Source organism: Primulina tabacum, chromosome 6 (genome assembly GCF_025594145.1).
Source record: "Primulina tabacum isolate GXHZ01 chromosome 6, ASM2559414v2, whole genome shotgun sequence".
NCBI classification, from domain to species: domain Eukaryota; kingdom Viridiplantae; phylum Streptophyta; class Magnoliopsida; order Lamiales; family Gesneriaceae; genus Primulina; species Primulina tabacum.
In genome coordinates, this window is record NC_134555.1 from 36,830,607 (window position 1) to 36,851,556 (window position 20,950).

Here is a 20,950-nt window from a genome sequence, read left to right on the forward strand (position 1 = left end):
AAGAATATGGTTGTTTAGGAAGATTCTAGACTGTTTCTGACATTAAAAAGATAATTTCCGTCTTGTTGGACGCTTATCCCGAGCCTGACTAATTTTGAGGTCCGATGTCAGTGAGGCTCGTTAGTTAGGTTGATCCATCAGCTAGACTCTCGTCAGCTAGGTTGAGCCTCACCGATTACATAGTGTGTATAACCAACTATTTCATTGTGGTTTATCAACTTCTTAAACTCCGATTCAGACTTTTACTTGTGAAGATGATTTGTAGATCATCGTCTTATTTTCACAATGCACATTGAATCATTATATTTTGATAATCGTGTTAGCCAAGATCGAGAAGATCGGATCACAAAAATTAATTTCTTGTGATTTCAATCAACTCTTCTTCACAGGATCGATTGTTCTACGTATTTAACACGAATTAATTAATTACAACACACAGAAAATAGAGATTACCTTTGAAGCGTGTTTTCGATCTTTCTCTGCACTAGATCTACGCTCCAAACCTCCAAGCCTTCTCTGGTGTTCTCTCAAACTCTTAACGTAGGATTGTGTGTGGTCACAAGTTACAATATCACATATATATAAAATATATTTGTGATATCTTGTAACAAAAAGATAATGACAATATCTTTTAGAATATAAATTTAAATGGACAGAATATATTATACCATATATAGAAGATTCGATGATAAATTTCCATGTAATATAATAGTCCAGATAAATTTATCCCACATATACCATAAATTATAACTCATATAATTTATCCGAGTTTATATTAGAGCCACCAAAGGGACCTGGTCGGATTTAATTAAATTAAGCTCCAATAAATTAATTTGATCCAATCAACTCATGATTAATCAAAATAATTTATTAATCTTATTCTACTCCACTAAAAGAATAAGATTGCACTCTCAAATTAATTGATATTACTGAAGCAAAAAATCAATAATTATATCCTCTAATTTATCGACCCAACATATCACCCCTGTCGATCAATTAGAACATCTAAAACAGGGTATCATGACCATATAACCCACATTAGATATTCATAGCTTCTCAACCCTTATCTTCTCTTTGACAGTCCCATGTGATCACATCACATAATTAATTCAACAAGAATATTGAATTACTGAGCTCAGATTTTACTGTCTTCTAGAAGAACTTGTGAGTTTATGATCATACCTATTGACTAGGTGACAGATTCCATATTACGAACATATGTTCTTTGTTATTTCACTTTGATTCCCAAAACATCGAGATATTGACCAATAGTTTGGTCTTACTCATTGATGTATCAAAGAACTTCAAGTTAGTAATCAAAGTTCATTGTCTGCTCAGGATTAAGGTGTTATGTACGACAATCCAGTGATTTTGAATTAGTATGGTCAAATCAAATTCAAATATCACGTGGTCCATTCCAATACAACAAAATGTATTCCTAATTTTATTACCAAACCAAAGATAGGTTTCAATAAAATTGAGACGATCTTATCAAAATAATTTGTCCTTATTTATTTACCGATCGTGGACAATAAAACTTTGGATTGAATTACAAATTGAATCTTTCTGTGTTTAACGACTTAAACACTCAATTTATAATAATATAACAATCCAATGGACATATGCTTGCTCAAAATAAATTTATTTAAACAAATAAATGAACATTATTCTAATTTCAAAATGTCATCAACATATAACAAAAGTACTCAATGGGCATCATACTATCGAACATTATTTAATCCTCCCACTTGCCCTAGAGTAAATGAGTCATGTCTAGTACACCCATATTTTGAATATGTCCCTCAAAAGCTTTAGCAGGTAAGCTTTTGGTGAAAGGATCAGCAAGATTTTCAGCAGATGCTATCTTGCACACTGTCACGTCTCCTCGTTGAACAATATCCCTCACTAGGTGATATTTTCGTTTAATGTGTTTTCCACGCTGATGGTTTCTTGGTTCTTTTGCATTTGCCACTGCATCACTGTTATCACAATATAAAGTAATGGCATTTGATGCAGCAGGAACAACCTCAATGCTTAGCAAAAACTTTTTTAGCCAAACGGCTTCTTTTGCTGCTTCACAAGCCGCTACATACTCCGCTTCCATTGTGGAATCAGCAATACATGATTGCTTGATACTCCTCCAAACAACGGCACCACCACCCAATGTGAACACAGATCCTGATGTGGATTTACGAGAATCTCTATCAGCTTGAAAATCAGAATCAGTATAACCCAAAGGTGCCAACTCTGAAGCCGAATAAACCAACATATACCCTCTAGTTCTGCGAAGATACTTGAGAATATGCTTTACAGCAATCCAGTGCTCTGGTCCTGGGTTTGACTGATATCTACTAACAATCCCAACAGCATAACAAATATCTGGTCGAGTGCATAGCATAGCATACATAAGACTTCCTACAGCCGAAGCATAGGGAACTCTTTTCATGTATTCCACTTCACTTGGATTCTTGGGATTGTGGTCCTTTGACAAGTGAATTTCATGTCTAAAAGGTGTTTGACCTTTCTTGGAATTTTGCATTGCATACCTCACCAATATTGTATCAATATATGAAGATTGAGATAAAGCAATCCGTTTGTTCTTCCTATCCCGAAGGATCTGGATACCTAGAACATAACTTGCTTCTCCCAAGTCTTTCATGTCAAACTGTTGAGACAACCAATTTTTGGCATATGTCATCACCCCTACACTATTCCCAATAAGTAGGATGTCATCCACATATAGCACAAGAAAAATCACCTTGTCATCCAAAATTTTTTATAGACACAAGGCTCATCAATATTTCGATCGAAACCATAATCTTTCACAGATTGATCAAATATGATGTTCCAAGACCTTGACGCCTGCTTAAGTCCATAAATAGACTTTTTCAGTTTGCATACTTTATGCTCTTGACCGTTGTGAATAAAACCGTCTGGTTGTACCATATAAATGGTTTCGTCAAGATTTCCATTAAGAAATGCTGTCTTGACATCCATTTGCCACACCTCATAATCAAAATGAGCTGCAATGGATAAGAGGATCCGAATAGACTTTATCATAGCCACAGATGAGAAGGTTTCATCGTAATCGATTCCTTCTCGTTGGCTAAAACCTTTGGCTACCAATCTAGCCTTAAATGTCTCCATTTTTCCGTCTATTCCTCTCTTTCTCTTGTAGACCCACTTACACCATATAGGTTTCACCCCTTCATGAATGTCTACAAGAACCCAGACGGAGTTAGTGTACATGGATCTCATTTCTGATTCCATGGCACTCCTCCATTGGTCAGCGTCAACATCCTCCATAGATTCTTTGTACGTGATGGGATCCTCCTCTTGTTCAATGGGAACCGCATCAAACGATTCTCCATAGAGCAAGTATCTAGAAGGTTGTCGAATGACCCTCCCACTACGTCTAAGTTGTGGAGGTTCTTGGTTGATTGGAATTGATTGTCGTTGTCTTAAGTTCTCTTCTTGATCATTTCCTTCATTCTCCATTTAGATATGATGGGGTGATCGATTATTGGAACCAATGTCTTCTACCACTTCATTTGTTTGGAAACCAGTGGTTAATGGTGGTAGAAATGTGAATTCAAACTGAGTAGGTTCAGTGCGGATCTCTGGAGTAGATGATTTAGCAATCTCTTCCAAAAAAACCTTACTCTTTGATTCACTCTCTTCTATGTGCTTGTTCTCTAAGAAGGTTGCATTTGTACTTACAAATACCTTCTTGTCTTGAGGACTATAGAAGTAAGATCCTCTTGTTCCCTTAGGATATCCAACAAACATGCATAATTTTGATCTAGGTTCCATTTTATCCATCTTTCTCTTTAGCACATAAGCATGACATCCCCATATCCGAATATGTCTTAGATTAGGCACGCGCCCATTCCACAATTCAAGAGGTGTTTTAGAGATAGACTTAGAAGGAACCATGTTCAATAAGTATATTACAGTTTGGATAGCATATCCCCAAAAGGATGTACTGAGCTTAGAGAAACTTAGCATAGACCTAACCATGTCCAACAAAGTCCTATTTCTCCTTTCAGAGACACCATTCTGCTGAGGTGTAGCTGGTGCGCTCAATTGGGATATGATCCCATTATCTGATAATTATGTTCTAAAGTCATTGGATAGATATTCGCCACCTCTGTCTGATCGAAGTGTTTTTATGCTCTTACCTAATTGTTTTTCCACTTCATTTCTGAATTCCGTGAACTTTTCAAAAGATTCAGATTTGTGGGACATTAGGTAAACATAACCGTATCTAGAGTAATCGTCAGTGAAGGTGATGAAATACTCAAATCCTCCTCTAGCTTGTACACTAATTGGTCCACATACATCTGTGTGCACTAATTCGAAAACTTCATTGGCTCTATGTCCTTTAGATTTAAAAGATCTCTTAGTCATCTTACCTTCCAAACAGGATTCACATACAGGCAAGGATACCACCTTTAAATTACTTAAAGAACCATCCTTTACCAACCGTTGAATTCTATTAAGGTTGATATGACCAAGTCTCAAGTGCCACAAATAAGTTTCATTAGTGGGAGACAATTTAATTCGTTTGTTGGATTCAATGTGATGCAAAGAGCTGTCATCATGTTTTAAGACATACAAATCGTTATTCAAATGTCCCTTGCAAATAAGGGCTTTATTCAAGGTAATATCAACCACCATTTGGGAAAAATGGACATAATATCCTTGTCTAAACAATAAAGCAACAGAAATCAAATTTCTAGTAATCTCCGGAACATAATAACAATGTCTTAAAACCAAATGTTTATTATTCGAAAAATAAAGATAAACAATTCCAACTGCTTTTGCAGACACCACAGCCCCTGTGCCAACTCTTAGAGTATGTTCCCCTTCATTGAGGCTTCTGGTTACTTGGAACCCCTGCAAAGTATTGCATATATGATTAGTGGCTCCAGAATCTACAATCCAAGTATCAGTAGAATCAACCACTAAACAAGACTTAATAAAAGATAACTCATCACTAACTTGCTTCTTGGAAGCTAGATATTCCTGGCAGTTTCTCTTCCAATGACCCTACTCTCCACAATGGAAACATTTTCCCTTAGGCTTGCCATCTACCTTGACTTTCTTCTCATTTTGTTGTGGACCCTTCTTGTTGGGCTTCTTCCTTTTATTCCCATTTTTACCTTTCGGCTTGGAATAAGATGGCCCAGCAGAAGCAACAACAAATGCATCACCAGTTTTAGTCTTAAGAACACTTTCAGCATTTTGGAGTTCCTTCATCAGCTCAGTCAGGGACATGTTTAGCTTATTCATAATATAGCTAACTTTAAACTGTGAGAACATCTCAGGGAGAGTCTCAAGTGCCATGTCAACCTGAGTCTCTGATTTGATTTCAGCCCCTAACACCCCAGCCACGTTAAACTGAGTGATCAATACAAGCATATGATCTCTCACGGGCGTCCCAGGTTTCATGCGCATGTTCATAATGGTTCTAATGGCTGCTTGTCGTGCCTGACGTCCTTGTTGCTCAAACATTTCTTGGAGGCTATCCATGATTTTTGTAGCAGTGTCCATGTTCTGATGTTTCTGTTGCAGCACATTTGAGATGGATCCCAAAATGTAGCAACGGGCCATCTCATCAGAACTGATCCACTTATCATAAGCCTGTTTCTGAGCTACTGTGGACTCCGCCGTAGGCACCGATGGACATGGTTCATTGAGCACAAACTTTTGTTTCTCCGCAGTTAAGACAATCAATAAATTACGTTTCCAATCAATATAATTTTCTCCGACTAGTTGGTTGTTGGTTAATATCATAGGCAGTGAGTTTTCAATCATTTTTCTGAAATTAAAATAAATTTAAATGAGCAATGCAATAAATAAAATTATATGTTATGCATGAAATGCATTTGTAGATCCCAAAAACTACTACAACACAGCAATTTACCTAAAACTCCAAAATACATAATTTTTTTCTTTAGGAAAAAACATGTTATTTATAGCTAGGCCGAGACCCTCCCAATAAATTCAATATATCTAGCAACTCATGCAATATTAATTTAGCATTTCTTGATTTTGGCCATCAAAAGATATTGTAAAAATATTCTATAGGAAATTCTCACAATATCATTGACTTAAGTGTATACCCTTAAATTAATTATTTATCAAGTACCAAATTAATTATGTCACCTATAGGGTGGTCACAATTAATTTTACTATAAAATAATAATAGGTCCAATCAAGTAACCAAAACAATGTAGCCCTCCTATAGGAAGACCAATAAAATTGGCACAATGCATACATATATTCTTACTAATGGACTAATAAGGGAGACTGTGGATTTATTTAAAATATACCCTCTCACACTTAATATTTAAATTTAATTTTGGGTTTTATCCGATTAATAAAATCATGACTATTTTAACTCTTAAAATAGTTCAATTATTAATCAAAATATTTATTCTCAAAAATAGAATAAATAAAATTTTATGCATGACAATATGGTACCTAAAGCTATGTTTATGCAATCTACATGGCATGATCATGAATGACAATTAATTTTGTAATCAAAGCAATAATTACCAAGAAAAAATTTATGGCTCAACCTAGACAAAAAAAATTAAAGATCTAATTGGACCCAACTTGGCCCAATCCTTCAATATTTTTTTTAAAAAAATCCAGCCCAATTAATTAATCCAGCAAATCGGATCTGACCCGAAAGCCCATGATCCGAACCCGCGACCCAGAACCCGCGACCCGTCTTCTGCAACCCTACAAAAAAATGCCGCCGCCGCGCCGCTGCTGGAGTAGCCGGAAACGTGCGATCGTGAAAATCTCCACCGCGTCAGTCACCGGGAAACCATCGAGACACCATATCCATTTCGAAATCGAAATTAGATGCCCGATTTTCCAGATCCAGCGCACAAAAATTGGTGATTTTCGCATCTCCTCCGCGCCGCTCCACCGGTAAGAACAGTGCGTGGGAAAGACCGTAAACCACCTTCGCATACACTCCTCATCCTCGCGGCCGCGTGCTTTCATCGTGTGCGATCCAGATTTGCTTTTCATGGTGATTTTCGGAATTTGCAGAACAGGCCCCTGACGTTTTGAAGAAGACGCACTCGGGTCCCTAGAAACTTTGGACGAAATTTACTTCTAGTCCTTATGGTTTTAATCGAAATTGCATCCGGCCCTCCAGTTCTTTAAACAGTAATAGAAAAGCCCAAATCCGAAAAAATACAACAAAATTGCACGAAAATAAACAAGGGGAAACATGGAGTCGTAATCCACCCCATTGGTTACAGACTTGAAAATATGAAATACAATTTCACCAAAAAACTATGGCCATAAACTGTTCAAAAATTAAATAAATCAATCCATTCAAACCATAATCACATAAATCTAACACCGCTTTAAACTAAAACATGCTTAAATAATTAATTAATTCGAAATACGCAAAACAATATCAAAACCCGTGGCTCTGATACCATATGTTAGCCAAGATCGAGAAGATCGGATCGCAAAAATTAATTTCTTGTGATTTCAATCAACTCTTCTTTACAGGATCGATTGTTCTACGTATTTAACACGAATTAATTAATTACAACACACAGAAAATAGAGATTACCTTTGAAGCGTGTTTTTGATCTTTCTCTGCACTAGATCTACGCTCCAAACCTCCAAGCCTTCTCTGGTGTTCTCTCAAACTCTTAACGTAGGATTGTGTGTGGTCACAAGTTACCATATCACATATATATAAAATATATTTGTGATATCTTGTAACAAAAAGATAATGACAATATCTTTTAGAATATAAATTTAAATGGACAGAATATATTATACCATATCTAGAAGATTCGATAATAAACTTTCATGTAATATAATAGTCCACATAAATTTATCTCACATATACCATAAATTATAACTCATATAATTTATCCGAGTTTATATTAGAGCCACCAAAGGGACCTGGTCGGATTCAATTAAATAAGCTCCAATAAATTAATTTGATCCAATCAACTCATGATTAATCAAAATAATTTATTAATCTTATTCTACTCCACTAAAAGAATAAGATTGCACTCTCAAATTAATTGATATTACTGAAGCACAAAATTAATAATTATATCCTCTGAAATATCGACCCAACAAATCGTGCATATCGGGCTGATCAAAATACAGCAAATACTCAAGTCCTACTGATTCTTGATGATGAGTCAAACTAATGAACCTTGCTGCCATAAGTTTGTCTAGATAATATTCGTTTAGCCCAACTACCGTTTTTCCTCGGACATGAACATGCAACAAATTTTATACCTTGCGATCATCTACAAGTCTAGTTTCCAATTCAAAAACGGTTCGCCATTTTGACATTTGAGTAAAAAGTTGTGTCGTTTTTCTCACTGTTGCTACAAGTTGTTTGAAAATTAAACTTGTCATACATATGTTTGAAAAATATGAAATTTGGAAATTTTTATATCTAAATTAGTTCCAAATGTTCTTTCAAGAACAACCGACCCTGATACCAATTGATAAGACCTAGCGATTTTCGCTTTATCAAAAGCTATAGCTAGTGGTAATGATAACACTCAAATATTTTAAATCGTACAACAATTCAAACATCACGTTTCGATTGCTCTAACAAGAAATGATAATTATTACACCCCAAAACCGTACCTTATATAAATGATAATATGCAATTTATTTAGAAGGTAGTTTTGAAAAGGGTTGGAAAATAAAAATACTTTTACATTTTCTTTTGATAACTTTAAATTATTTTTGAGCTTACGACAAACTTGATAAATTTTTATTCCAATTTATGGAGTCAACTGTAGAACCACTTGATGCAATGACAAAAAAAAAAAACAACTATGACATTCAACTACATTTTGAGAGAGATATATATATAATAGGCTTATGTTTTAAGAAAATATCATATTTACAAATTTTCATTTGAAAATCTTCAATTTATGCTATAAATAGTTTCTCAATTTACATTATAAATATTATTTTCGAACCAAATATATAGAAATAATGCAAAGATTACAAACAAACTTCATATTTTATCATTCATTAATTCATTAAAAAACTGATGCATGTTTTCCGATATATTACTAGAAAGTAAAAATACAAATTGGACTATATATTTGTAATACCGTGAAAAGGAAAGGAAACCTGTATAATTGAGGAGGAGATATTAACTATTTTTTAAAACTGCTTGTTTGACTTTAAATTTTGAGTATGTCTATTGTGATACGGTTTCATGAATATTTATCTGTGAGACGGGTCAATTATATCGATATTCACAATAAAAAGTAATACTCTTAGTATAAAAAGTAATATTTTTTTATGGATGACTCAACTAAAGAGATTTGTCTCACAAAATACGATCCGTGAGATCATCTCACAAATTTTTGCCTTAAATTCTTGATTTAGTCGAAATAATTAAACGAGTGCACAATATTTCTACGTAGTGGCTCCTACAACTACAAGTTTGTGTGCGCACATAATTGAATAATTAATTCAACGTTGAATATTTATTTTTTTAATTTATAATTAATTGAATAAAAAAAATAGTTATGAGAATTTTGATTCGAATATTCTCACTCGGCTTTGGGGACGAGACTTGTTCTGCACGTTAACCCTTCATTGAGGGTATTTTTTTTTTAACCTTTGTCTAACTATTTTTTTTAATAGGATTATAGGAAAACGACTACTTCAAATGTATTTCACAATTATTTTTTTGTAAGAAAAAAAAATTAGTTGACAAATATACTTGAAAATGTCTATTTTTTTTTAAAAAAATAGTCGATCAATATTATTTTACAAATTTTCGGTCATTTTAATTTTGATTAGGAGGAATTGCAATTTTCCCCTCCAAAACTATCGAATTACAAAATCCCCCCCCCCCACCCCCCCCCCCCCCCCCCCCCCCCCCCCCCCACCCAAAGACAACCTACTAAGCAGATTGGGCTAAGCTCAAATCCTCCTTCACTACTGCCGTACAACAGCCATTAAGCGACAAATATTTACATCTGGGCTGGGCCGGTCTGGGTGGGTGGGCCTGGCTGATGGGTCCAAGGTGTAGTTAAGTTCGAAATTAATTTAATACTTAATCCACACAGCTTATAATATTATTGTTATTTTTAAAAATAATTATAATTATGGGAAATATTTATGTTACGCGACAAATAATCAAAAGATATAAAACTATAATAAGTCAAATGGTAATTTATGTAGTTAGTATTTAGGGGTAATTATTCTAAAATCCCTTTGTCAAAAGAAAAAGTGTAACAAATTTATTCCAGTAGTTGAGCAAAAATAATAATAAAAATCATATAGTTTTAGATCTATTGCATATTTTAAATTATTTATTTATTTAATAGTATAAAAATACCATAATAAATATTTTAAATATTTTTAACACATGATTTTTATGAAAGTCACTTATTAAAAAAATATTACATTTTTTTATATTGAATATATTAATTTGTTTGTAAAAAAAGAAGAATGTCTTTCATTGTTTTGTTTAATAGATTAACTCTTCTATTTCGAAGTCAAAACAAAAATGAAACTTTATCAAAAAATAATTTTCAATGTCTATGATGTTCAATTGATACTACATTAATTATTATTTAATAATATAAAAATATTTATTCAAAAATTATTTGAAAATAGTTCCACAACGATTTAATATTTATGATACCTACCATTTTTAAGTAAAATACATTTATTCATCATATTCTTCTTATAAAAATTTGTTTTTTAAAAAAATCAAATTTAACTATAATTGACACTCTTAATTCAATCAATCCATTGGTGATATTGGGCAGTTAGATGTCAACCTCATTTGTTTAAATAACTCATGTTCTGTTTAGGGAAATTACATTTTTGTTTATAATTTGTACTGTTTTTCCCTTTTAGTCCTATTAAAAATGATTTTTCAATTTTAGAAATATAAGTTGCATGTTTTTTTTGGTCATTTTTTAACTAAAGCTCATTATGTCTTATTCCAATTAATATTGTAAAAAAATACAACACATATACAAATTTCTTTCCAAAAATCTAAATCAGCATTTATGTCCGTTAAAAAAAGGACCGAAAAAAAAATCAAGTTACATTACTACAATGCATATTCTCTATTAACATGACTAAAAAGACAAACACGCCCCGCTAACAAAACAAAAAGAACATATAAGTTACAAAACTAAAAGTACAAAATTACTTTTAACAACACCAAAAATGAAAATAATACAAATTATAGGATAGAAAATGTAATTATTGTTGGTCTTATTAATTTATGAATTATGAATAAGAGCATTGGTTTTATTGCATTATTGATCAAAAGTGATCTACCATGATGTCCAGTAGCAACCACAACAGCCCATCAGTAAACAATTGGTGTTAAGATTCTTGTATAATATAGTTAAACAACAACAACAATAAACATATAACACAATGATATATGCAATGCATATACATGAATCAATAACAAAGGGCAACCGGAGCCAATAAATAGTACAATAATAAAAAGAATAATGCTCGAGCAACAACAAATGTGAGCTACATCGTCATGCAGCTAAATCATCCTGCCAAATATACGAGGTACGTCGTACTGTGCGAAACAAATACTCATGACTCAGCCTCCATACATTTGTAAACGATATAACATGAATGACACAAGACACAACGAAACATAATTAAATATCCCAATCTCATCACTAACCTTGAGGGCTGCATTAAAAAACAAGATTGTTCAATCGTATCTATAGTTTAAAGTATATCAATATAAGCCTACCAACCATACCATGATATCCAGATATAAAAAAGTACCGGATAACTATGAATAACATTAATGGGTAACGAGAAACATTAAAACTCAATATGTATGTCATATACTAAATGTCATATAATATGTTAAATAAATGAACATCTAAGTCAACGAGATATTTAAAAATCCACATAATTCATATAAACACATAAACAACTATAACAACACATAAATATGTTTAGAATGTAATTTATGTGTTATCGTATCGTTTGTTTGGCTCTGTTTACCCTGTTGATATTGAGCCTTGTTCATGCATTTCACATTTCATCGACATGTATATTGATGCATGATTTATGTTATTGTTATGTTTGTTGAACTGTCTCATACCAGAATTCTAACCTCAGTTGTTTACTGGGGGACTGCTGTGGTTGCTTTAGGGTACCATGATAGATATCCCGAGTGGTTTTGCAGCACCAGGAGAAGGTTTCGATGGCGGAGCTCGTGGTTAAGGTTGAATTATTTGGTTTTGGTTCCTTGGAGTTTCCCAACTAGTCTTTATTGATGTATTAGAGTTTATGTTAGTTCTATGTCGTATTTTATCTGTCGGGGAGATGCCTCGAGTATCTGTATAGGTGTTTGACTTGTTATTATTTAGTTTGGATAAGTTTTAGTATGTTTTAAAGCCTATCGACTTAGTTGAACTGATGCTTTAGAATTGTTGACGTGTGCCTAGTTGGCACTTGCATGTGATTGTTTATGAACATCGCAGCGTCAATCTTGAGTCATTTAACTATTTTCTAATGCTTGAGTTTTTTGAGATGTCCTACTTACGGGGAGGTCATGCCGAAATTTTTCTAGACCCTAAGGTCTGTTTTAAAGTTTTTTAAATCATTTTCTGCTGTAGAATTAAATCAAATCATTATTGTTTGATCATTAATTGTTATTAGATTAAATGAGCCTCACGAAGAAAGATTTGACCTACTCTCATTCTCGATTTCATTAGGTGTCTTTCCAGTTTTTTTGTTGATATATTCTGAGTCTAACATACAATATTTACCGCTTCTGGCCAAAATCTATGTGATATACCAGATTTAGCAAGCATTGTTCGTGTTGCTTCCTTCAGTGTTCTGTTTTTCGTTCAACAACTCCATTTTGCCGAAGAGTCCTTGTCGCTGAATATTCGTGCCGAATTCCATGTTCTGATAAATACTTCTCAAGAGTCGTGTCAGTAATTCAGTGTTGCAATCACTTCTGATTTTAACTACTGAAAGTGATATACATTTTGCACGCATTAAAAAATTTTGATCAGTTGAGAACATATATGATCTTTACCACTGGGAAATTTTACCCACGAAATCTAGAGAACTCATCAATAATGACTAATGTATACTTTAGTCGCCCCAAACTTATTATGAGTATTTATCTAAATAAATCCATGTATTATAATTCTAAGCATCTAGATTTCAGTTTAATCCCATTATTTTTTTATAACTAGATCTAATATGTTTTCCTAGTTGACATGCTGAACATACATTATTTTTAAGAAATTCTATCTCAAGCAATCCAATCATCATTTTCATTTACATAGGTTTTTAATGGATCTGAAATTTAAATGATTCATGAATATATGCCATAGCCATTGTTTATCAGAAGAGGATGCAACAAAGGATGTAGAACTATCAGGTTGAGTATATTCCCAATTTATTATATAAGTGTTTCCATTTATGATTCTTTGCAGCAGAACATTTGAATCAACATTCTTTATTATACATGTGTGCTTCTGAAACTCTAGCTGATAACCAATATCGCATAATTGACTCATTCTAATTAAATTATATCACATGTTTTCAAATAATAATACGTAATTTATAATAATATTTATGTGGATAATCTTATCCTTACCCACAGTTTTACCTTTTGAGTTGTCACCATAAGTAATATTTGGTCTGCTGCAACTAATGATATCTGAAAGTAGTGATGCTTGACCAGTCATGTGTTTTGAGCATCCACTATCTAGATGCCAGGTTGATTTCTTGATGTCAGTAGAACTTTTGCTTCCTTGCAAGCAAAAAACTAAGTAATTGGTACCCAATCTAATTGGATCCGAACTGGGTTAATCCCTTAGGTACTCAAAATCGTACTACTCTAAGGGGTCTTGTTTTTCGAGTAACTTCTGGTGTGTGTGCAACAGAAGATCTAAGTGCATTATGAACAAAATTTACTCTGTTACGTTGTCATCCCATGTTGTTCTTGTTTGCTATCCTATATCTATTCTGCCAGTAGGCTTTCCTCTAAGGCTGAACATAACCTAATCCAAAATGCCTACCGTTGTTCACTTGATATTTTTCATCTTGAACATTAGGTTAATTGTGTTCATATATTGTACTGGACTTAACACATTGAATATATTTCTCTTGCACATGTTCAGCTGCGACTGGGTACTAATTTCAGAAGTGCTTTCATTGCTACTAAATCCGAGACCAATTGTATCTCCTATTTGATTTTATAATTTTTGCATATTCTATAACGAAATAAAATATTTATTCCATTATTTTCCCAGTAAAGATAACTTCCAATTTTCAATCAACAGTCCCTCGTAATTAACATTCACTTTTTCAGTCTCAGTCTTTAACTTAATCATCTCGGCTTCAAGATCATCGCAGTTGCCATCTTGTAAACAAGTGAGCTAATTGATTTGATAAGTTAAGTTTTGGTTTTCAACTTTGACTTCCTCAAATGATTGAGAAAGATTCGAGTACTCCTCAACCATATCATGCAATGCTTTAACTAAAGCAGTTCGTGTAAATTCATTTAAGTCAAAATCGAATAACTCATCAGTAGTTTTGTGGATCAAAATCAGCCATAAGACATTGAACACTTTCAACATCACTATTACTTGATTGGCTTTCTGAATGAGATGACTCAGAAATAGTCTGCCACTTGTTTTTACTTTCTTCAAAAACCCTCGCTTGGAGATCTTTTTGGGATTTCTTGTCATTGTTCTTATGTCCTTTCTTCTTGTAATCATTTTTTTTTGGCTTAGAACAATCAACAATGAAGTGACCAGTATTTCCACAATTGAAACATGCCATGTCGCCAAATTGTCACGCCCCGCGACCGGGGTTAGTCGACATCGGCATTGTTCATCAATCACACAATCGAAAAACAACCAGCCTCGTAGCACAGGATAAACCGAAACCAGTTTATTTCATAAATTCTCAAAAAAATACACATGTCTTTACAACTAAAATAATGCGGAAGCGTCTAACAAATAATAATAAAAAAAATGAAAATTCAAAATAGCATGGATACTAAAAATCTAATGAATCACCAGCCTCAAAATTGTTCGGCCTTTTCTTCCTCAACCTGTTCTTCGGATAGATCTGGGGAGGAGAGAGTAAGGGGTGAGTATTTTGGGAAATACTCAGCAAGTGGGGGCCGTTCGAGCACAAAATAACAACATGCATAATATTTCCAAAATGTATAACTTGTGCTACATTCACATCACATGCATAACAATTACCAGACACTGAGATTCATCTACTTTCAATGGCTTACTGATATCAGTCCCTAATTTTTACTCCTCTAAGGGGGCGATGCCGTATAGTGGTTATGTCCCCCACTGCGTAAGGGTACGTCATGATTGGGATTCTCAACCATATCAAGTTGAATTCTCACAGTGTCAAAACATAACTCATGCAAAAAATCGTAACCAGAAGATGGTAGAAGAAGGATTGTACTCGACCGAATTTTTACAAAACCGAAAATACATGCACCTAAAATTCAAAAATTTAAAACAAGCCCACTTACCTTTGATCTTGATGAAAAAACGTGAAAGGCTAGGGTTTCTTGCACTGGAAATTTCGAATTTCCTTCTTCGGCGACTGGACGGCAGCGCTTCGCTACTCGGTTGAGCAGATCTCGAAAATTCCTAGGGGAACTAGGGAGAGCAACTTGAAAATTTGGAGTGAATTCAGGTGTGAATTTTGAGATACTAAGCCATCCTATTTATAGGGGTTGAATGTTATCTCGATCTTGTATCATCCGCGCGTTTAAACTTGAATCAAATCTTCATCTAGAATCGTGATCTATCCATGATCTTGGGTGATATCCGAAATCTAAATCTTTCATCTCTATCAAATTTCGAAATTATCTATTATATACACCATTGAATTCGAATTCTAGGGATTGTATTATCCTTTGCTTGATTTTTATCTCGGTATCTCAAAATCATCTCAATCTTAGATCTTTATCTGCTTAACGTTCGAAAATATACACGATATTATCTTAAATTTTTGAGTTCAAAATATTGCACATGATAGAATTATCCACTCAACCTTTAGAAAATCTTAGTATTCTAAAATTATAAATACTATCATGATAAAACCGAAATCTTGGATTTTACATCCCTCCCTCCTTATGGGAAGTTTCGTCCTCGAAACTTGGGTTGGCTTGGTCTATGAAGAGGTACGGGTATTGGTTCTTCATCCTTTCTTCTAGCTCCCACGTTGCTTCTCTTTCAGTGTGGTTAGACCATTGCACCTTGACGTAGGAAATGATTCGTCGCCTTAGTACTTGATCCTTGGTGTCCACGATTCTGATGGGAACTTCTTCGTACTTCAGCTCTTCTCCCAAGTTACTTTCGATCATGAGCAATTCTACTTCCAACACGTGATTTGGATCCGAGATGTATTTTCGTAGTTGGGACACGTGGAAAACATTATGAATTCTAGACATGTTTGGCGGCAGTGCCAGTCTGTATGCCAATGTGCCCATTTTTTCAAATTTTCAAAGGGTCCCACATAACGGGGTTTCAGCTTCCCGACTTTACTGAATCAGACAACTCCTTTCATAGGCGAGACCTTTACGTAGGCCTTCTCGCCAACATTGAATTCCACTGGCCTTCTTTTCAGATCTGCCCAACTCTTTTGTAGGTCTTGAGCTGCCTTGAGTTTCTCTCGGACGACTGTAACCTTGTCTATGGTTATCTGTACGAGCTCGGGTCCTACTACTGCTTTTTCTCCCACTTCATCCCAATATAAGGGTGACTGACATTTACTTCCATACAGAGCTTCATATGGAGTCATCCCAATACTGTTGTGATAGCTGTTATTATAGGCAAACTCGATCAATGGTAGATGATTGCTCCAATTGCTACTGAATTCTAGGGCGCACGCTCGCAGCATGTCTTCCAAGGTTTGAATTGTTCTTTCAGTTTGGCCATCGGTTTGAGAGTGATAGGCCGTACTAAGAGTAAATTTCATTCCCATGGCCCCTTGGAAGCTCTTCCAAAAATGTGAGATGAACCTTGGGTCTCTGTCAGACAGGATGCTCACTGGTACTCCATGCAGTCGTACCACATTGTCCATGTACAGTGTAGCCAACTTGTCCAGATTGTAGTTCATACGGACGGGTAGGAAGTGTGCAGATTTTGTAAGTCTATCTACGATTACCCATATTCCGTCCTGACCTTGCCTCGACTTTGGTAACCATACCACAAAGTCCATGGAGATATGTTTCCATTTCCATTCTGGTATCTCCAAAGGTTGCAATAATCCTCCGGGTCGTTGGTGCTCTGCTTTGACCTGTTGTCAAACTTGGCATCTAGAAACAAATTCTGCCACATCTCTTTTCATTCCGTTCCACCAAAGATTCTTCTTAAGGTCTTGGTACATTTTTGTACTCCCTGGATGGACTGAAAATTTGGACTTGTGTGATTCTGATAGTATTTCTTGGCGAAGGTTATCGCTGTCTCGTACACACATTCGTCCTTTCATACATAGGACTCCCTTGTCATCAATTTGTAGATCTTGAGACTTCCCGCTTTCGACTTGCTCCTTAAGTTTCTTTAGCTCGGGGTCTCGGTCCTGATTTCACTTGACCGTCTCTTGCAGATATGGCCGAGCGGAGAGTGAAGCTATAGTGATCTTGCCTCCATTTTTCCGACTCAGAGCATCGGCCACTTTGTTCGCTTTACCTGGATGGTAACTTATAGTCAAGTCGTAATCCTTCAGTAATTTGATCCACCGCCTTTGCCTCATGTTTAGTTCTTTTTGGGTGAACAAGTACTTGAGGCTCTGGTGATATGTGAAAATTTCACACTTGGAGCCATAGAGATAGTGCCTCCAAATTTTTAGGGCAAAGACAACTGTTGCTAGCTCAAGATCATGTGTAGGGTAGTTCTGTTCATGCGGTTTCAACTGCCTCGATGCGTAGGCAATCACTCTTCCCTTTTGCATGAGTACGCATCACAGACCTTCCTTAGATGCGTCAGTGTAGATGGTGAATTTCTTATCTTCAGTGGGTAAAATTAGCACTGGCGTGGATGCGAGCTTTTCTTTCAATGTTTGAAAACTTTTCTCGAAACCTTCGTCCCATATGAACTTGGAATTATTCTGAGTGAGTTTAGTCAGTGGTATAGCGATTGAAGAAAAACCTTCGACGAACTTCCTGTAATAACTTGCCAGTCCAAGAAAGCTCCTGATGTCCGTAGCGTTCTTAGGCTTTGGCCATTCTGTAATTGCCTCGACTTTCTTGGGGTCCACTGATATTCCTGCTTCAGAGATCACATGTCCTAAAAAGGATACACTCTTCGGCCAGAACTCACATTTCATAAACTTATCATAGAGTTCTTCTCTCTCAGAGTCTGTAGTGCAAGGCAGAGGTGTTCTTCATGCTCTTTTTCGTTGGAAGAATAGACGAGGATGTCATCAATAAACACCACTATGAATCGGTCCAGGAATGGTTTGAACACTCTGTTCATAAGGTCCATGAAGGCTGCAGGCGCATTGGTCAGTTCAAAAGGCATCACTGTGAACTCATAATGCCCATATCTTGTCCGAAAAGCTGTTTTGGGGATATCTTCAGCCCTGACCTTCAGTTGGTTGTATCCAGTCCTCAGATCCAATTTGGAAAAGACTGAGGCTCCCTTCAGCTGATCAAATAGGTCGTCTATCCTCGGTAGAGGGTACTTGTTCTTGATAGTGATCTTGTTCAGTTCTCTATAGTCGATGCACAATCTCATGCTCTCATCTTTCTTCTTTACAAAGAGTACTGGAGCTCGCCATGGGGACACACTTGGTCGAACTTGTTTTTTGTCCAGCAATTCTAGAAGTTGTTCCTTTAACTCCTTGAGTTCAGCCGGTGCCATCTGTAAGGTGCTTTCGAAATTGGTGCTGCACTAGGAACCAGATTAATTTCGAACTCAACTTCGCGGTCCGGGATTGCCCCTGGGAGTTCTTCTGGAAAAACATCCGGGAAATCACATACTATTGGGATGTCTTCCATCCTCAGTTCGACTCCTCCTTGCACTTCGCTGATCATCGCTAGGTAGATGTCTTCTCCGGACCTTATGGCCTTCCTTGCTTGGGAAGCGGAAAGGAGTGATTTTCGTTCCTTGGACTTACCATGATACACAAGGTCTTTCTGATTTGGGGTTCGGAGCTTAACTCTTTTCCCTTTACAGTCCACCATTGCATTATTTCTAGCTAACCAATCCATTCTTAGAATGAAGTCGAAGTCGGCCATAATTAATTGTATCAAGTCGGCACTGAAAGTCTGATTAGCAATACTGATCTTACAATCCCTGTGAATCTCATGGGTTTCTATGGCCTTACTTCTAGGTGTGGCTATTCGAAAAGTTTCAGCTAATAATTCGAGCTTAAGTCATAATTTCTTAGCGAATCTCTTAGACATAAAGGAATGCGTAGCACCATAATCAAATAACGCATAAGCAGGAACTTTTTGAATTAGGATGGTACCTGACACGAATTCATTGGCGTTGTCTGCCTCCTCCTGAGTCATGGCAAAGACCCTGGCGTTAGGTTTGTCCTCCTTTGGCTTGTTGGGGTTAGCTCCCACATTCGACCCAGTTTCTTTGTTGGGCCCGGCTGCTTGATTGGCGGCAGTAGGACATTCTGCGATTCGGTGCCCTATTTTCCCACATCTGAAGCATACACCACTAGCTCTTCGGCACTCCCCTGTGTGTCTGAAATGGCATGTCGGGCACGGCTTGGGTCCTTGATAGTTGGCTGCTGAGGGTTGCCCTGAATAAGGCCCGCCTGATTGATTGGGTTTCCTGAAATTCTGACCACCCTAAGAAGACTGACCGATATGAGGACGCTTGTTCTTATTCTCTTCTTCTCTTCGACGGATGTCGATTACAGCTCGGATAGCTGTGCCCATAAGATCTGCAAAATTGGCGGGCTAATAAACTGCTAAGGCCGACTGGATTCGGCTGTTCAATCCCTTCTTGAAACGGTGCAGCTTCAAAACTTCGTCCGCCATGATTGCCGGAGCGTATGACCCAAGGGCATTAAACTGAGATGTGTACTCCACTACTGACATATCTGGAGCTTGAGTGAGATTTTCAAACTCACTTAAATTCTGGAATCTGACTTCTGCCGGATAGTACTGTTTCAGAAATGTTTCTCGGAAGTTTTGCCATGTGATTGGTCCAGTAGAGGTCATGGCTGGCAAGACTGCTTCCCACCACTTAGCTGCTCTGTCTTCCAGGAAAGGCACAATCACATCCACTTTGAATGCCTCGGGAACTTCCAATAGCCTCAACTGAGTCTCGACACTCTTTAGCCAACTCTGGCCAACTTCAGGATCGGCGTCCCCTCTGAATGTCAGACACCTATTCTTACGGAGAGACTCGTAATGAAATTTGACTCCATTCGGTGGTGGTGGTGGTGAAGGTGGTTGATTGGTGTTCGGGTTTCCCAACCCTTGCAGTGTTGTCGCCACTATGGTGGCTATGGCCATAAGATCAGCTTGGCTTAGGCCCACTCTGGGAGGTGGATTTCCGCCAGTATTTGGATCTTCATTATTGTCGTTGCAGTTGTTGGCGTACCGCGGGTTGCGATTGTTTCGTGGAGGTCTTCTGGCCATCTCCTACAAGTGTACAAGTTTCTAAGGGTTTGTCGCATTTATAAGGAAGACAAGAATAATAAATGATGCAGAATAAAGATTGGGATCACCGGATAATAAGCAAATAAGTGGCCATCCAACAACAAAACGCAGAATCAAAGGTACTGAAAGTAAGACTGAATCAAATGTCTAGTACGGAAACAAAAGTGCAACATATGTAAAACCTCCTAGGTGGTCAAGTTTTCCACTTGTTGCCTCCTCTCGAAATTACTAGCTCTCAGCCTTCTGATAGTCTTATCCTGGTTTCCTAGAGCCAATTCTCTTAAA

At 36.2% G+C, this 20,950-nt stretch overlaps 3 protein-coding genes across 3 annotated transcripts; all 3 read right to left on the reverse strand.

Annotated features, from left to right (window-relative positions):
* Positions 1 to 3,498: 3,498 nt before the first annotated feature.
* Positions 3,499 to 5,820, reverse strand: LOC142550225 (uncharacterized). The gene is made up of 3 exons (XM_075659464.1): positions 5,098 to 5,820; positions 4,416 to 4,899; positions 3,499 to 4,106 (listed from the first exon to the last, which is right to left on the reverse strand). The coding sequence occupies exons 1-3, from the start codon at positions 5,818 to 5,820 to the stop codon at positions 3,499 to 3,501; spliced, it is 1,815 nt and encodes a 604-aa protein (XP_075515579.1).
* Positions 5,821 to 17,625: 11,805 nt separating this feature from the next.
* On the reverse strand, positions 17,626 to 19,252 carry LOC142550226 (putative mitochondrial protein AtMg00860). The gene is made up of 3 exons (XM_075659465.1): positions 19,159 to 19,252; positions 18,009 to 18,305; positions 17,626 to 17,729 (listed from the first exon to the last, which is right to left on the reverse strand). The coding sequence occupies exons 1-3, from the start codon at positions 19,250 to 19,252 to the stop codon at positions 17,626 to 17,628; spliced, it is 495 nt and encodes a 164-aa protein (XP_075515580.1).
* A 165-nt stretch (positions 19,253 to 19,417) lies between these two features.
* On the reverse strand, positions 19,418 to 20,644 carry LOC142550227 (uncharacterized). The gene is made up of 2 exons (XM_075659466.1): positions 19,967 to 20,644; positions 19,418 to 19,846 (listed from the first exon to the last, which is right to left on the reverse strand). The coding sequence occupies exons 1-2, from the start codon at positions 20,642 to 20,644 to the stop codon at positions 19,418 to 19,420; spliced, it is 1,107 nt and encodes a 368-aa protein (XP_075515581.1).
* Between the last annotated feature and the right edge of the window lie 306 nt (positions 20,645 to 20,950).

Excerpts from the sequence above, each read along its gene's own strand:
- LOC142550225 (XM_075659464.1), bottom strand. The coding sequence starts at position 5,820 with ATGATTGAAAACTCACTGCCTATGATATTAACCAACAACCAACTAGTC. Across the intron at positions 4,900-5,097 it reads AAAATGAGAAGAAAGTCAAG|GGGTTCCAAGTAACCAGAAG; the intron begins GTAGATGGCAAG and ends AATACTTTGCAG. Across the intron at positions 4,107-4,415 it reads ATGTGAATCCTGTTTGGAAG|ATAATGGGATCATATCCCAA; the intron begins GTAAGATGACTA and ends CATAATTATCAG.
- LOC142550226 (XM_075659465.1), bottom strand. The coding sequence starts at position 19,252 with ATGGATTGGTTAGCTAGAAATAATGCAATGGTGGACTGTAAAGGGAAA. Across the intron at positions 18,306-19,158 it reads GAAAGACCTTGTGTATCATG|GAATATCAGTGGACCCCAAG; the intron begins GTAAGTCCAAGG and ends TCTCTGAAGCAG. Across the intron at positions 17,730-18,008 it reads CACTGACGCATCTAAGGAAG|GTAAAGCGAACAAAGTGGCC; the intron begins GTCTGTGATGCG and ends GTTACCATCCAG.
- LOC142550227 (XM_075659466.1), bottom strand. The coding sequence starts at position 20,644 with ATGGCCAGAAGACCTCCACGAAACAATCGCAACCCGCGGTACGCCAAC. Across the intron at positions 19,847-19,966 it reads GAATCCAGTCGGCCTTAGCA|GGTGGTCAGAATTTCAGGAA; the intron begins GTTTATTAGCCC and ends CAGTCTTCTTAG.